General features: G+C 37.0%; 1 protein-coding gene across 50 annotated transcripts in view; it reads right to left on the bottom strand.

The window, feature by feature from the left end:
• Nucleotides 1-15,729, bottom strand: part of Ncor1 (nuclear receptor corepressor 1) — a 149,926-nt gene that overhangs the window by 35,994 nt on the left and 98,203 nt on the right. For 32 of the 50 annotated variants that reach the window (XM_076936627.1, XM_076936628.1, XM_076936626.1 and 29 more), the window contains 6 exons: nucleotides 15,042-15,237; nucleotides 8,215-8,388; nucleotides 7,315-7,475; nucleotides 1,701-1,818; nucleotides 1,501-1,602; nucleotides 183-283 (listed from right to left, as the gene is read on the bottom strand). In XM_076936627.1, the coding sequence (XP_076792742.1) occupies nucleotides 183-283; nucleotides 1,501-1,602; nucleotides 1,701-1,818; nucleotides 7,315-7,475; nucleotides 8,215-8,388; nucleotides 15,042-15,237 (852 nt within the window). Of the gene's footprint in view, nucleotides 1-182; nucleotides 284-1,500; nucleotides 1,603-1,700; nucleotides 1,819-7,314; nucleotides 7,476-8,214; nucleotides 8,389-15,033; nucleotides 15,238-15,729 lie in introns of those variants that run through there. The other 18 variants (XM_076936656.1, XM_076936668.1, XM_076936653.1 and 15 more) reach the window with 2 other exon arrangements.

The following is a 15,729-nucleotide window of genomic DNA, read 5'->3' as shown; positions in this document are numbered from 1 at the left end:
AATGCAGCAGGAAAGGAAACGGTCTGCAGATCTGAGGTTTATTGTTATTGAGAGCTCAATTCATAATAGAACAATGAACAACACACTAAGGAATAGCACTGCTATAACAACTAAAGCTCCTGAGAAGTCTAGATTTTCCTAGCTACCGTTCAGCATGCTGGAAATGATGGTCAAGCACTGACCTGTGTAATAGAGCCCCGCAAGGATGAAATGCTCTCCACTGAGATTTTGCTGGCTGGAGTTCCCCGAGTTATACTTCCTTCTTGGACAGCCCCTGCAGTGCCTGAATAAAAACAAAACCATCACTAAATCATTGCCTGCTTCCTGATAGTTCCCACTCCACAATACCAGTTCTCACATAGCAGAAGAATAGGGGCAGGGATAACAAAAATTATCCTAATGAAATGTATGTCTCAAACAATATCATAATAATTTTAAAAAAGGATTGTTCAAACTGATTGGTGAATGATTACATAGATTTGTGCTGCTCACAACCCTAGTCAGAAAAGCTTCTTTGTGAAATGGGCAGAAGTGAAATACAGACAGAGACTTTGTCCAAATTACTAAGAATATCTGTAAATGTGAAGCCCTAAATGGCACACCTGTATCATCCTACCCTCCAAAGGTTCAAAGTATATTTTGGAAGACAGAGCACAATGAACACAAGAGCTGGAGCACAGGGAGGAGTACTGTGAAATGCTGTTCATGTTTGAAACTCAACAGCTATGATTACCCGAAGAAGACCTGAAAAAGGTCAAGCCAGTCAAAATTCTAGCATGGATGATGATGGGTGTGCTCACAAGGACCTAACCCTAGCAGAGGAATCTTATAGCAGAGGTGCCTTATAGCTGCTTGGGGAAAGATAGCAATCTTTCTTTAGGGGATCAGAAGCATATGTAGGCTGCTTATGATCCAGTGGATGGCACCACACACATGCATATCCATGCAGCAATAACTGTATTACTGGCTATTAAAAAACAGAGCAGTAGCTGAGAAAATGACATTGGGAGGGAGCACGGTGACAGGGGAAGAGTTGATGTTGGGGAAATGATCAAAATACATTATACAAATGTATGAAATAATAGAATAAATAAATATATTATTGAAAATGACTGCTGACATAAATAACTTCAGTTTGGTGGGGCTTTTTGGTTTTTGTTTTGGTGGTACTATATGCCCACCAAATTTCAAAGTTTGAAAGTTACTTTTACATGGAAGCAAAAACTTAAAAATCAATAACTTGAAATTAGTCATTAAAATGTATTAATGATTGAGCTGTTTGTAGTCATGTATACTTATAATCAACTTTGGAGGCTAAAGTACGAGGACTGAGAATCCAAGTTCAAACTTGGCTACACAGCACATCTAAGGCCAGTAAAATTATCAGTGTTGCCACAACTTAGGATGTACCCTCAAAAAATAAAAAATGTAATGAGTTACTTTATTAAGTTTACTATGGGCAAAAGTTTGACATAACTGTCAAACTGGATACAGTCTTACCTCTGACCACACCTTCATGCTGTGCTCTGACCAATAAACCCTCAGGTTGTGAGTTTTGGCTTCGTGGAGAAAATTCTTCCTGTTTGATGTAGGTCAAAGGAGCTATGGACAAAAGAAAGAGAAACATGAAAAGACCAACCACTGAATGGCTGACCATGATGCTACAAATAGACATAATAGAACTGTGGCCACTCACTGACCTGATTTAGTAGATTCTTGCTGCCGTGGCAATCCAAGAGAGATAGACCCCACTGAGGGCTTAGCTGCTTCTTGAGTGTAAGCCTGATTATGAGAAGACAAGTAAGTGCCAGGAGTTCCCTAAAAAATAAAAAATAAATAAATAAAATAGTCAAAAGACTAAGCATTACTTTTCCTGAAAGTAAATTCAATCTTCACATTTCTACCTATAAAAATCTGTATCTTTACAACTCAAAATTTTAAAAAGTAACTGAACAATAAGAAAATTTTCAGCATAGATTATTAAGTTAGAAAAACTAAAGGAATAAAATATGCATACTAACAATATCATATATTACATATAGGTATTTATTAGTCAAGTCTGGCGTGGACTTGTTAGGGACAGGACCAGGAGGTGTGGGCCCCCACCAGAGGTGAAAGCTATGAGTGTATGGCTTATTTGTATGATAGTGTGCATACTTAACATTCCTCCTTCAAGGAATGTCCCCCAGTTAATGACTCCAAGATAGTAAGAGACAGCATGGAGTACTGGAGGTGAACTTGTGGCTAAAGTCTCAGCAAGATGGTAAATGCTGAGACCTTAAAGAAGACAATCTTAAGGCTATAGAAAAGAACTCTAAAAACATGTTCAAAAATATATAGCTTCTCAAAAACTAAGGATATAATATTAATTATTATGAGGGGCTTCACAAATCAAAAAGAACAAAAACAAGGTTAGGCCCAGGGGTGGTAGAAATGGTAATTTCAGGACAGGGTCCCACCCAAGCTAGTTTATTGTCTGTGCTTAACAGAGGCAGGCAGAGCTCCCAATTCTTTTGCAATGTTAAAATAAAATGTGTGCTTGAAGTCTCCTAAGGATAATCAAAAGGAAGCTTGGAGTACATGACTAGATTAACATGTAAAATAAGAGACTGGGCTTATGATCTGCAAAAGATGAGCTATTGTAGGAATTTCAGGTCTTAGTTCAAGCTTAAAATTCACTGTCCCAGGACACATTCCAGGAGAACATTCCTTAGTCAGAGGACATTCAGAGGAGGGAGGAAGAAGCTGATTAACATTCCTCAGACCACAGGGAAGGGAAGACCCAATGCATGTAGACACATTCCAGGGGAAGGGCCCAAGATGAGAGGTAATCAAGAAGCTGGGCCCTTAACAATAATAAACCTGGGCAAATGGAAGCCACTTAGCTAACACTCATTGTTATAAAGATGATGTGCAAATCTAAGTCACCTAGAGACCTGGCCTGGGAATGGCTGTTAAGGTCAGCCTTTGTGGTTATTGTTTAAGAGATGAAACTGCCCTCATATACAAACTGCTCTCAGCATTGGTTCGAGGTTCCTCTTGCCTGCGTGCAAGGGAACCCCTGTGCACCTGTTATCAATAAACCTCAGGTAAATGCATCGAATCTGCTCTCAGTGAGTGCTTCTGGGGGAGTGTGTCCCCTGGTTTAGATCTTAGAGTCCAACACTATCCAGAGAATTTTTTTAGAATCATAAGAGAGAACTGACACAAGCAGAAGAGAGAGAGAGAGAGAGAGAGAGAGAGAGAGAGAGAGAGAGAGAGAGAGAGAGAGAGAGAGATATGTCTGGAGATCTCCAGAGAAAGCAGAATTTAAGAGAAAGCAGGCTGGAAAGCTGTCTCCAGCAGAACATAGGCCACCAGCTTGGCCCATGATTTGACTTCAACTAGTTTGTTTTCAAAGTTCCCAGATACCCCTTCTCTCAAGAATCTGGACCTAGCCAAGGCTGGTCCTTGGCATTTATTAAATTACCAAAAGCACTTACCACAATGTACTCAAAATTAAGCTACTGTTAACAATTTTATATGTCTTATAAAATGCAAAAAGAACATGTATGAAAATGGCAGGAGTTCAGAAGATTTTAGAGAAGATGCAACGCATCCATTGGAAAGTTGTGTGTCTAGGCAAGGCTATGCATACACTAAACAAAGCCTGAAGGAGCTCTCACCTCTGGCTGACCTAAGACCCTGCAAGGGAGAAAATTAAAAAATGAAACAGACCTGTCATTTGGCTGATGGTAATCTGAAGGCATGTCTCAAAACACAAATAGCAAGGACTAGGAAAAACTACTGGATCCAAATCATTTAAGGAAATCTCTGTTCTGTTATTATTAGTTAATAAAAGCAGAGATTTTAGCAGCCACACATAAATAACACAGACTTTACAAATCAGTTCTCAAAAGCTACTAAGCAAGTTAAAAAAAAAAAAAAAAAGGAAAAAGAAGAAGAAGAAGCTATAATAGCCCTGGGAGTTAACGGTATGATTTCCAGAGCTGCCACAGCATAGAACACAAAATATGCTGGCTGAGGAGATGGCTCAGTGAGTGAACAGATGTTTGCCATCAAGCAGAAAGCCTGAATGTGATCCCTAAGACCCACATGGTAGGAGAGAGTCCATCCCCATGCACTGTCCTCTGATCTTCAGATGAGAAATCAATAAACGTAATAAAAATTAAATGTGTATCTGACAAAAGTTACAAGATATATACAAAACTGACCCACACATATGAAATAAAACAGTAAGCTTCTAACTTCTTAAGAATCAAAGGGAAGTACAAGAACAATGTCTAACAAAACACGAAATACAACACAGAGAATAAAATCATTGAGAAGAACAAAATAGAGGTTCTGGAACTCACAGCTGTAACTACAGGTCAGGTACGGTTAGCATACATGTGCAACCCAGTACTTGCAAGAATGAAGCAAGATTTGAGACCAGCTTAGACCATGGAGTTCTAAGCATGCCTGAGCTAAATATAATGAAACCCAATCTACCAAAAATTAAAAAAAAAAATAAACAAAAATAAAAAAATCCCCAAATCCTTACTAGAAGTACTATGTGACGTTATAGGAATAGTCAAGACGATACTATATCTATATCTATGTACAAGCTCTACACTGTGTTTCCTTCTCTGTGCTTCCCTGACACTGATCTGTTCGTAGTACACTGAAGTTTCATATGGGAGATATGTGAGTGTGTCAGAACCATTACAGCAACATCAGTTAACCTTTTTTTTTAAGCAATAAAGTATCTGTTTTGTTTTATTTAAATGTAGTCTCCCTATGAACATCAAGTTGGCCTCAAACATGTGTTCCTTACTGCCCCAGACTCTAGCAAGCTTGGGATTAAAGGTATGTGCAAATATGTCTGGTTCTAAATTACTTTTGACTTAAGGAACATAGATTCTTTTAGATATAATACTGCTGCATACTTAACAGACTACAGGATAGTATGAGCATAAATTTTTATATAAACTAAATACTAAAAAGCTTCTTATGACATTGTTCACTAAGATAACTGTTTTCTTTGATGATCTGGAATCAAGCTAATGATGCCCACATTCATGCCTGTACTAGCCAAGGCTAGCGTGGCCTAAATATATTCTCAAGCCAGCTAAGGATACATAATAAAACCCTGTCTAAAAAAAAAAAAAGAAAAGAAAAGAAAAGAAAAGAAAAAAACAACAACAACAAAAGAAAACAAACCACAGAATACATTAAAATTAATGAAACGGCCCAAAATAAAGAGATATGCACATCACTTCTACAGTGGAAATTATAAAACACTTTAAATAGAATTTAGCAATAATTACCTAGAAAAAAATGAAAATATGTATGTATAGATTAGAAGAGTCAAGATTGTTGCAGAGCAGTAGTAGCATACACTCAGGAGGCAAATACGGAGACAGGCAGATCTCTGAGAGTTCAAAGCCAGCATGGTCTATAAAGCAAGTTCTAGGACAGCCAAGACTACATGAAGAAACCCTGCCCCAGAAAAAGAAACAAAGAAAGGACAGACAGACACAGACAGAAAGAAAGAGTAAAGGAAGATTCAAGATTGTTAAAATCTATTCCTATCTGAAACTGATCTGGAGGTTTAATATAACTCTGGCTTTTACAAAACTGAACATATACACACATACATACATACACATACACACACACACACACATATATACTACATATATGCATATATATTCAAATTTATATGACTATGATAAAGGATATAGAATAATCAGAAAAATAAAAATATTACAGGTTGTATACTAAATTATTTCAAGACATATGTTATAATGTGGCAATATAAGATTATAGTAACAAGAAAAGCAGACAAATATATCCATGGGACAACTCTGGGTGCCGATACAGACCCAAACTTATAGTAAATGCTCTTAAGCAAAAGACAACCAGAGCAATCAAAAGAAAGAAAAATTTGAAAACCATGCTACTAGAAATAAATGCTGTTTTTCACACCATTATGTACAAAGAAACCAGACTGTAACTGATCATAAGAATGATAGTAGAAGCCAATTTATAACGCTTGCAACATGTAACTAATCAGAGTATGAGAAGACTGTTCAATGTGCAACAATCATATGAAAAAGTTTTCTGTAACAGTGCCATATACAGTGAATACAAAATGAAAAATTATATACATATCAAATCTAAATAAAAATGTATGTAGACATATTTTAAAACTTCTGGGGCAGTGGTGGCACACGCCTTTAATCCCAGCACTTGGGAGGCAGAGGCAGGCAGATTTCTGATTTCGAGGCCAGCCCAGTCTACAGAGTGAGTTCTAGGACAGCCAGGGCTATACAGAGAAACCCTGTCTTCCAATAAAAACAAAACAAAACAAAAAAACCCTTCTGAAGATGAAAATATAGCTCAGTCAATAGAGTATTTGTCAAACATGCAAAGAGTCCTGTGTTTAATCCCTAGCACAAGATGAAGAGAGCATGGTGGCACACATCTGTCATCCAAACATTTGGGAGGTAGACGTTCAAGGTCATTCTCGGCTACATACTGGTATATAAAGGTCTTGTCTCAAAAACAGTCAGCAAGATGACTCGGAAAGTCAAAGTGCTTGTCAGGCTGCCTGAAAACCTGTGTTAGATCCTCAGAATCTACACAGTAGGAGAGAACTGATTCTCATTAAGTTCTCCTTTGACCTCCATGGGTGCACTGTGACCTGTGTGTGTGTCACATACATGTTTAAACACACACATACCCCAATCTATAAAAGGAAAAAAATGATTATACCTATCCAGTAGGTATAATGAGCATGCCTAAAATGGGAAGAAAAAAAACAGTAACAATACATGGAACAAAGAATGAAACCAGGAATCTCAGGCTTGTACAATGCTGGTGGTGACATAACTATAGGATCACTTTCTGAAAATCAACTTCACTCCTAAGTAACTATGTTATAAAAAAAAAAAAATCCAAACACCAGCAGAAAAGTATTCACAGCAGCTTTAATCATGAGGAACCTAAAATTAGAACACTTCAGGTTTCCCTCCACAAAAGAAGTATTTAATAATAAAAAGGCTACTGATTACACACAAATACTTGACTAAATCTCTAAAATCATTACACTGAGATAAAAGAATGCAGAGTGTCTGATCCTGTTCATATGAGTCCTAGGAAAGTGAGTATGACCAAACACAAGGCTACAGAGAGGAAAATAGGACAGAGGGGACAGCCTAGGAAGGAACCTGGTTGTTTATTAGTACACTAATAAATTAGTGAGAATAAATAAAGGGCTAACAAAAATAATATTCAACAGAAATCTGCTAAAAAGAAAAGCTAGTTTACCTGTGAGATGGACCCTCCCATTATAAAGGATGGTTTTTCTGATGCCACTGTGGTTTTAGATGATGGGATGAGGGGAGGTGGTGGCCTGGTTGGTCTCGTTGTTGGTAGCCGAACCCCTTCAGGAAGGTTAGTTATCACTTGATGTGGAGCAGGTTGGAGGACTTTTTAAAGGGAAAAAAAAAGAAGGGAATTTAAAATGGTCAATTTCCTAGTATGCCACAGGCTACCTTTCTCAGTAAACATTTCTGAATCTTTAGATCACAAATTAAATTATAAATGTCAGATGAAGCTAAAGATGAGTATTTTCACTTTTAAAGTTCTTTCAATGAGCATACTAAGATTTTAATGGTTATTTGTGAGGTAAATGTATTCAATGTATTTCAAACTACAGCATTCAAAGTTGATTTCTCAGCAACTACTCTGTTCAACAGAAGCAATCATTATGAGTGACTTCAACTTTCTTCATCACCCTCTGAAACTTACAATGGGAAAGAAAATCAGGGAGCTTCTTCTAAGATACAGCTTCTGCTTCACACAGTAGGAGACCTGGCTGACAACCCGGCATAAATCCTCTGTGTAGCTGCATAATTTGAGAAATATCTACTGATTCTGGCTTTCACAGTACACTTGAATTTCTGAGGGGGAAAATTCTCAAGGATTTTTAACAAAATAGTTGTACTGTTAAAAGAAAAGCCAATCACAGTATAGGTGTGTCAACGCAGATTTCCCAGTAGCACAGTGAATCTGAATACAACAGACAATGAAATGCAGAGAAAGAAAGTCATTCTAAGACAGCAAAGACATGTCCTGGAAGAGCAAGTCATTCATGAGATTAAAATACCATGGGGAACACCTTTGGGTAGCTGGCCGGCAGCCACTGTGCAGAAAGGCAATATTTACCTGGAGGGACACTATAGCGGGCTGCACTCATATCAGGCTGTGAAGCGGCTTTACTGACTTCTCTTGGAGAGAGCCTACACGGTGAGGCTGACCTTGCTGCGGTACTGTGCATCTGTGCTTCCTGTTCTAGAGCACGTTTGACCTCAGCATAAGGCATATAGGCGACTGATTTTCCTATGAAAGTTAAAGTTATCACAATAAGGGAAGAACCCCAAATTAAAATACTGTGAAAGGACCAAGCCCACACCATCCAAGGGCAGATCCATCAATATGCTAATAACAAGGTCTAAAACTGCTGTGGACAAATCCACCCACAGAGATGTTAAGAAATTATACTAAATCTAAATCTGCTATGTTTTCCTCAGATTCAAAACCCTCAGAAACTCAATGACAATTTATACTTTTAAAGGACAAAAGGTCATAACAAATATCAAGTGTTTTGACATGCAATAAAATTACAGCAGACAAACATTGAATTATCAAGTGAATCTGTGAATCAAGTCTGCCTTGAATTACAGGTCAGTTCTCTGAGAATTTCAATTCTTATAATTAGCTTGGTGATGTTAATTGCCTAATATTTAGAAAAGTAAACATAAGAAACAGAAGTCTTTTCAAACAAATGTAGATAAGGCTTATCTAAAACCCCTCACAACTTAAAAAAAAAAGTATGAATATAACTGCAATAATAATGATAAAAATTACTTAACAAGAAAGTTATTTCCACATTAAAAATGTTATGATTCAATGGCATGCCAACAATGCAGTCATAACACTACAAACAGAGGACCAAGCAGGCACTATAGTTGGTAAAGTCCTTACAAACTATGAGGGGCCTATCCATTTAAGAGAGCCAGGAGTGATGACACATATCCCAGAGCTGGGGTTGGGGTTGGGGTTGGGGTGGGAGGTGGGGATGTTGAGGCAAGCTAATACCTGAGACGCTCTCTGGTCAGCCAGTTTAGCATGGAATAAAAGAAACTGTACTTAGTACTAGAAAGAAATTCTGAGAAACTCTAAGAAACCCAAGCTGGGTACCCAAGGTTTATCTCTAGCCTCTATACACTCTGAATATACACCCTAACACATAAAAAAATTTTTAAATAATAAATATATAGATGTAAAATTTTCTTTTCTTCCTTTTTGGGGGGTGGTGGTGGTATCAGATAGCCTGAAACTGAAGATCCTCCTACATACATCTTCTAAAGACTCATAATATTATGGGCGTATGGTATCATGCTGTCTAAATCTCTCCTTTATTAAATTAAAACTGATATACTGTGATTAACTTTTGAAAACCAGAAAAAGACAAAGTAAAACTCAAATGTAACTCTAATCACTTAGGTATATGACACTTTAACATCTGATGGAACAAATGCTCACTTATGTTATTATTTTTTTCATTTCCTAATCTTATCACTGATCCTTTCAGCTTTTTTGTTTGGATTGGTTTAAAAACAGACTTTTGGGGGCTGCAGACATGGCTCAGCAGTACTGGATGCTCTTCCAAAGGACCTAGGTTCAATTCTCAGCACCCATAGGGCAGCTCACAACTGTCTATAACTCCAGTTTCAGAGGATCTGACACCCTCACACAGACATACATCCAGGCAGAACAAAAATATACATAAAATAAAAAGAAATAAGCCTCCCAAGTGCTGGGATTATAGATCTGCACCAGCACACTCAGATTACCAAGTAAGTTTAAATTTAAAATCATTTGGGGTACTTCCTAGCCCAAATGTCATTGGAATATTCATTTAGATTGCATTAAACTTACGAACAAATAAAGGACAGGAGAATTCTTTTAATATTGAGTTAAAAATAAGCTCTCACATTTGTTAAAAGTATTCCTAGGTCTCATATATTCTCCTGCTGGGAAAATTATCTCTTTCACATATATGTAACTGGATACTTCAGATACAGAGAAAAGATACAGGTTTTCTGTAAAACAGCTTTTTCTAAGAAAACCTTCCTTTTAACTCAAATAATTGTCAACATTTGTGTTTTTAATTTTATTTAGTATAAATTGTACAAGTGTTTATGCTTATTGTTATGTGATTGCTGGTATGCACATATTACAGAATGCATTTGAAGGTCAGACGACAGCTTTCAGAAGTCCTTGTTTTCCTTCTTGTAGAGACAAGGCCTCTCTTTTTATCTGACATGCTAGATACTAGAGGCTAGCCCACCTTCAGGCTTCTACATGTTCTGGGAATCAAACTAAGGTCAGAAGGTTGGTGGCCCACCTTGGGAGGGAGGCATTTTTACCCTGGACCACCTCCCAAGTCTCTTTTACATTTTTAAAATAATCTTACCATGCAAAATAACAATCCGTCTTTAAATACCTAAACTCATATTTTTGTTACTATATTGTGTTAATAGTGGGACTGCCTTGTAGCTCCCCTTCAAGTGTCAAAGTGTCTGGTTTCAAATACTTATTATCAGAGGCACAAGCAGTTCTTTTCTACAGTATGGCACTTTTAGAAATAAGAAACAGTGACTGTAATATCAAGCATTAGATGCTTTCCATGAATTTAAAAAAGGCAATAGAACTAATAAACTTTTGAAGGACTTACCAATAAATAAACTTTTCTCAGAAAACACTGTGACATGAAAGTAAAAGTTAGCTAACAGAGAAGTGTTGCCTCTGCCGAGCAATTTAAATGGATGACTCTGGCTGGCAGTGCAATGCATCCCATGCCTCTTATCAGGAAAATGAAAATCTGCTGCCACTTAAGACTGTCTGGGAAAACCAGCCCTGCACTAGCTCAGGAAAACTAAGACAATGTTTTACTCCTCATTTCTCCAAAGAACCAAACCTTGGAACTTCTGTCATATAATTGTTCAAAGTGTAACTTAGGGCCTGAGCCTATATAAACTGAGAGAATGTCTGTCCAGGGTCAGTTCCCTTTGTGCATTAGCCAGTACTAGTCGCATGCTATTCAGGAGCTTTTCCTTAATTAATGTCTAAGTACCTGGTTTTCTCATTGGAAAAGTACAATATAATACTGTTACTGTCTCAATTAGCTATCACAATGAAAGAGGTTAGTGCGACTTTTCAAACACTTCTAAAGAATGCCTAACCAAACCATTCAAATTAGATAGGTATTGAATTTCTGATGACTGTGGGATACCCATTAAAATGATGATGTTCATAAAGGCTATGGCATTGCACACCCATAATCCCAATATTTAGGAGGATAAGGTTAAAGGATTGGCTAGTGTAAGGATATAAACAAACAAACAAATAAATAAATTCATTTTTCCCCTAGAGAATTTAAGATATTATCAAAAACTCAAAGTCTGCTGGTCTATTTCAAATAATTTATAAATATGTAGAAAATTTCATTAAAAATGATGGTAGAAATTGAGAAGATTCTAATCACATCAATTTCAATCACTATCTAAACAGAAGTAGAAAAAGCAAAAAAATGGAAAAAACAAAATAAACACAAAACAAAACTGTTTTAGTTACAAAGAAGCAGAAACCTATTTTGACTGGATAGATTTTGTTACATTGGCATTAGAACTTCTAACCTGGTATGCCCAAGCTTCTTTACTGAAAGCTGTCAGTAAAGCTAGGGTAAATTTGAGGAAATGTCAGTAGAAAGTGAAAATAATTTTTTAAAGAACTTTTAAAGCATACTTTAAAGGGGGGATGCCTACAATAACTGTTTGTACCAAACTCATTTAGAAAGCAACAAATATATTCAAATGAAAGCACAACAGCAAAAGTAAAACACATCCTAACCCAATCCCAGTATCTATCTCTTTTTTTTTTCTTAGTAGTGGTTGCTAGTGGTATAGTTTTGCTAATTATTTTAGTACAAGGTCCTATTCTGTAGGTCAGGCTGGCTTAGAACTCAGTATGTAATTCAAAATGGTGTCAAATTTGGAAGAAGAAGGAGGAGGAGGAGGAAGAGGAAAAGAAGGAGGAGCAAGAAGAGGAAAAGGAGGAGCAAGAAGAAGGAGAGAGAGAGAGAGAGAGAGAGAGAGAGAGAGAGAGAGAGAGAGAACCACCTTGCCTTAACCTTCTTCAAGTACTGTAATTACAAATAGGAGTTGTCATGATGAGGTAATGGTATTTATATATAAACTGACACACACAGCTATTTTTTTAGTCTATAAACTGTCTTGTAAAGTTGTGTTTAAAATATTTGTCATGTTTTCCATACAGATATAATTCAATTGTAAACATTTAAATGCTATCTGGAAGAACATCCCAGACATTGAACTATACAGTATTTAGGAATAACCTCAAAGGAAAGACATACAGCTTGTAGAAATAAAAATACTGGAGGCATACATTAGGTGGCCTAGCAAAGCAAAACCTTTAGATAAAATATAAAAGACAATCCCACTCTGTAACATCATTTTAAACCAAACTGTAAGGTAATTAATGTCATATTAACATGAAAGGTTGATTTTAAGATCACTGAATTATAATTAAAAATTCAGGCACTGCTGAAATCTAAACCACATAGAACAAAGGTTATTAACTATAGAGAAACTTGGCCTAATTCAGTCACTCTAGTTGTTCAATAGAATCAAAAGCAGACTGAGTTAAAGATGTTAATGTTCTAAACTATACTATTCAGTGAGAATCATCTACATATTACTAACTAAATAATATTGGCAGGAGCTCAACAAATAAGTGAAGTAAATGTAACTTTTTGTTTGTTTGTTTGTTTGTTTTGTTTTTTGAGACAGGGTTTCTCTGTGTAGCCCTGGCTGTCCTGGAACTCACTCTGTAGACCAGGCTGGCCTCAAACTCAAAAATCCTCCTGCCTCTGCCTCCCAAGTGCTGGGATTAAAGGCGTGCGCCACCACTGCCCGGCTAAATGTAACTTTTTAATGCAAGTTTTATTTTATCCTTTAAAAGAGCTATCCTAGCTGGGCAGTGGTTGTGGCACACTTCTTTAATCTCTGCACTCAAAAGACAGAGGCAGGTGAAGAAGCTTTGTGAATTTAGGGCCAAGCTGGTCTACAAAGGAGTTCCAGGATAGCCAGGGCTGTTACACAAAGAAACCCTGTCTTAAAAAAACAAAAGCCAATAATAATAATAATAAAAATAATAATAATAAACCAAAGGGGAAAAAACTAAGAAGCCAACCTATCCTAAATAACATATAAGGACTAAGTAACCAGGTCTCTGTTATATATAATCTATCTACACTAGGTTTCATCATAACTGTGATATGTAAGAGATCACCATCTCTGAGGATGGGATGTGGCAGTGCACAGCACTTGGTCTGAACTAATATCCAATAGAAAGAAGAAAGAAGGAAGCAGGATACATTACTTTCAAGGGCTGGGAGAAGGATGGGGTTTGAGACAAAAGTCTCTATTCAACTCTGGCTGTCAGGGAACTCTCTCTGTAGACCAGGCTGTCCTCGAACTCAGATCTGCCTGACTCTACCTCCTGAGTGCTGGGATTAAAACTGTGTCACCAGCACCCATCAAGGGTGGATCACTTCAGCATATAATATCTAAGTACCCATTGTACTTAGTAGAGATTTTTGAGACATACGCTATGAAAACCTAGCACTAGGTGTAGGGGGGAAGGAAAAAAGAATGGAAAAAAGGAGAGGACAAGAAAATAACAAAAGAAGGAACCTTTACTTATGACTGGGAATGTGAGTTAGTGGACAGCTGCCCATGATGCACTGGGTTCGATTGCTGGCAGAGGAGAGTTACTCTGCGTTCTTTCTGGGCCTCAGTATTACCCCCTAGGTCACATTTTTGCTAGCATGAGATTTGTATTTAAGGGCTGCTGAAATGGATCAGGACAGTGCTCGCTATGCAAGCCTGACGACCTAAACTCGATCCCCAGATCCTACTGTGGAAGGAGAGAATATATTCCAGTCCCTCAAATACACATTATATTAGCACATACATAACAAAAAACAATCCATGTTTAAGACAACGAGCTCATAATTAAGTCTACTGTAGGAAGTTCAATATGTTATGTAGCTAATAACACATCACTGGGGTGTCATGGAGTAAGGAGTCAGAAGGAAGAACTATTCTTCAATCCCACTTTTACATTAAGTAAAACATGCATACATAGCTCTCATAGACAATCTTATTTATACATTCTAAGCATACTTGAAAATACTACCAACTATATGCTAATTCTAACCATATCAGACAAATTATTAAAATTTTGAAATCACCTCCTCATATTAAGTAAAAATGTATCATGCTCTAACTGTAACAGAATGAATCAATTCAAATATAACATTTGAAGCAGTAAGTGATACTGCAGTGACCAGAACGTCTATAGTAGTCTAAACTCTTTATAAAAACTGAGCCATGTATTATATAACAATATTGACTGTTCTTTCTTTAACTTTTTATAATCCTAGCAAGATATATGTATTATTAGTTTCACTTTGTTGATGAGAAAACTAAAATAAAGCTCCCACAGCCACATGGTTAACAGGCTGAACAGAGAGTAAGAACTATCTGCTACAAAAAGATGTCTCTGTCACAGCTGTTAGAACATTACGCACAGGTGACTTGCTTCAATAACAGAACATCAATTTCTACTTTGAAAAGTCAGATTAATAGAGGATCATACATGGTTTTTATACTTTCAGAAGAAGAATGAATTCAGAAAAGTCATTACCTTGAATGCTATTTAACAATGCTACTGCTGTTTTTTGTCAGTCTCCAGTATTTAACAGTATAACCAGCATATCAGTTTTAGGACTCTTCTGTCAGGGACATATGTAATAAACTGAAATCATATACACAGCACAAAAGACAGACACTAACTTGGGGTTTAGCTTGACCCCCTTTGTAGTGATGGTTTCATCTACCTACCTTCCCACTCCCTGTTTGGACTCTTAGAAGTGCCACATGGGCTTGTAGAGCTTCTGCATTCCAGGTCTATCTGTTCTTGCCTCTGCCGCTGTTCCTCCAGGAGTGCTGACTCGTGCATGGCCTTAATGTGCCGTTGGTAAAGAGCATAGCCACTTACGGGCGTTCCAATTGGTATATTACATGGGGTGCAAGAAACCTACAAGGAAACAAAAAATCGAATTGAAATGTGCTAATGACCATTGTAACAGTAATTACCAACTGTTAAAAGTAATACTTCTATTCCTGAAATGCTAGAGGTTAAAATGATTTGACCAGGTTTTAATTAAAGAACTTCTCAAAAAATGCTAGGTAGTTAAAGAACTGATCACAGCAGAAATCATAAAAAGCTGTGACAAATAAAAATACAAACCCAGAAACTAAAGATCATTTATCTAATCAAGTCCTTCTGATCGATCTGTCTTTGGTCTCATTCCACATTGCTCTTTCTCACCAGTCACATGCATTTCTATAGATTTACATGCCCTCTGTGACAAGAACTCAGACACAAAGTTCACACTCACAATAAACTGCCTACTTTTGAGTCCAGTTAAATAGCACCAAGAAACTTTCTACTCAACAACCTATTGACTCCTTTTTATTACTCTCCCTTCTAGAAAAAAACCTCAGCAAGGAATGTGGGCCATCGTCC

The sequence above is a fragment of the Arvicanthis niloticus genome, chromosome 6, assembly GCF_011762505.2.
Source record: "Arvicanthis niloticus isolate mArvNil1 chromosome 6, mArvNil1.pat.X, whole genome shotgun sequence".
In the NCBI taxonomy this organism is placed as follows: domain Eukaryota; kingdom Metazoa; phylum Chordata; class Mammalia; order Rodentia; family Muridae; genus Arvicanthis; species Arvicanthis niloticus.
Note: the sequence above shows the minus strand (reverse complement) of the source record. Positions and strands in the feature narration are given on the sequence as shown.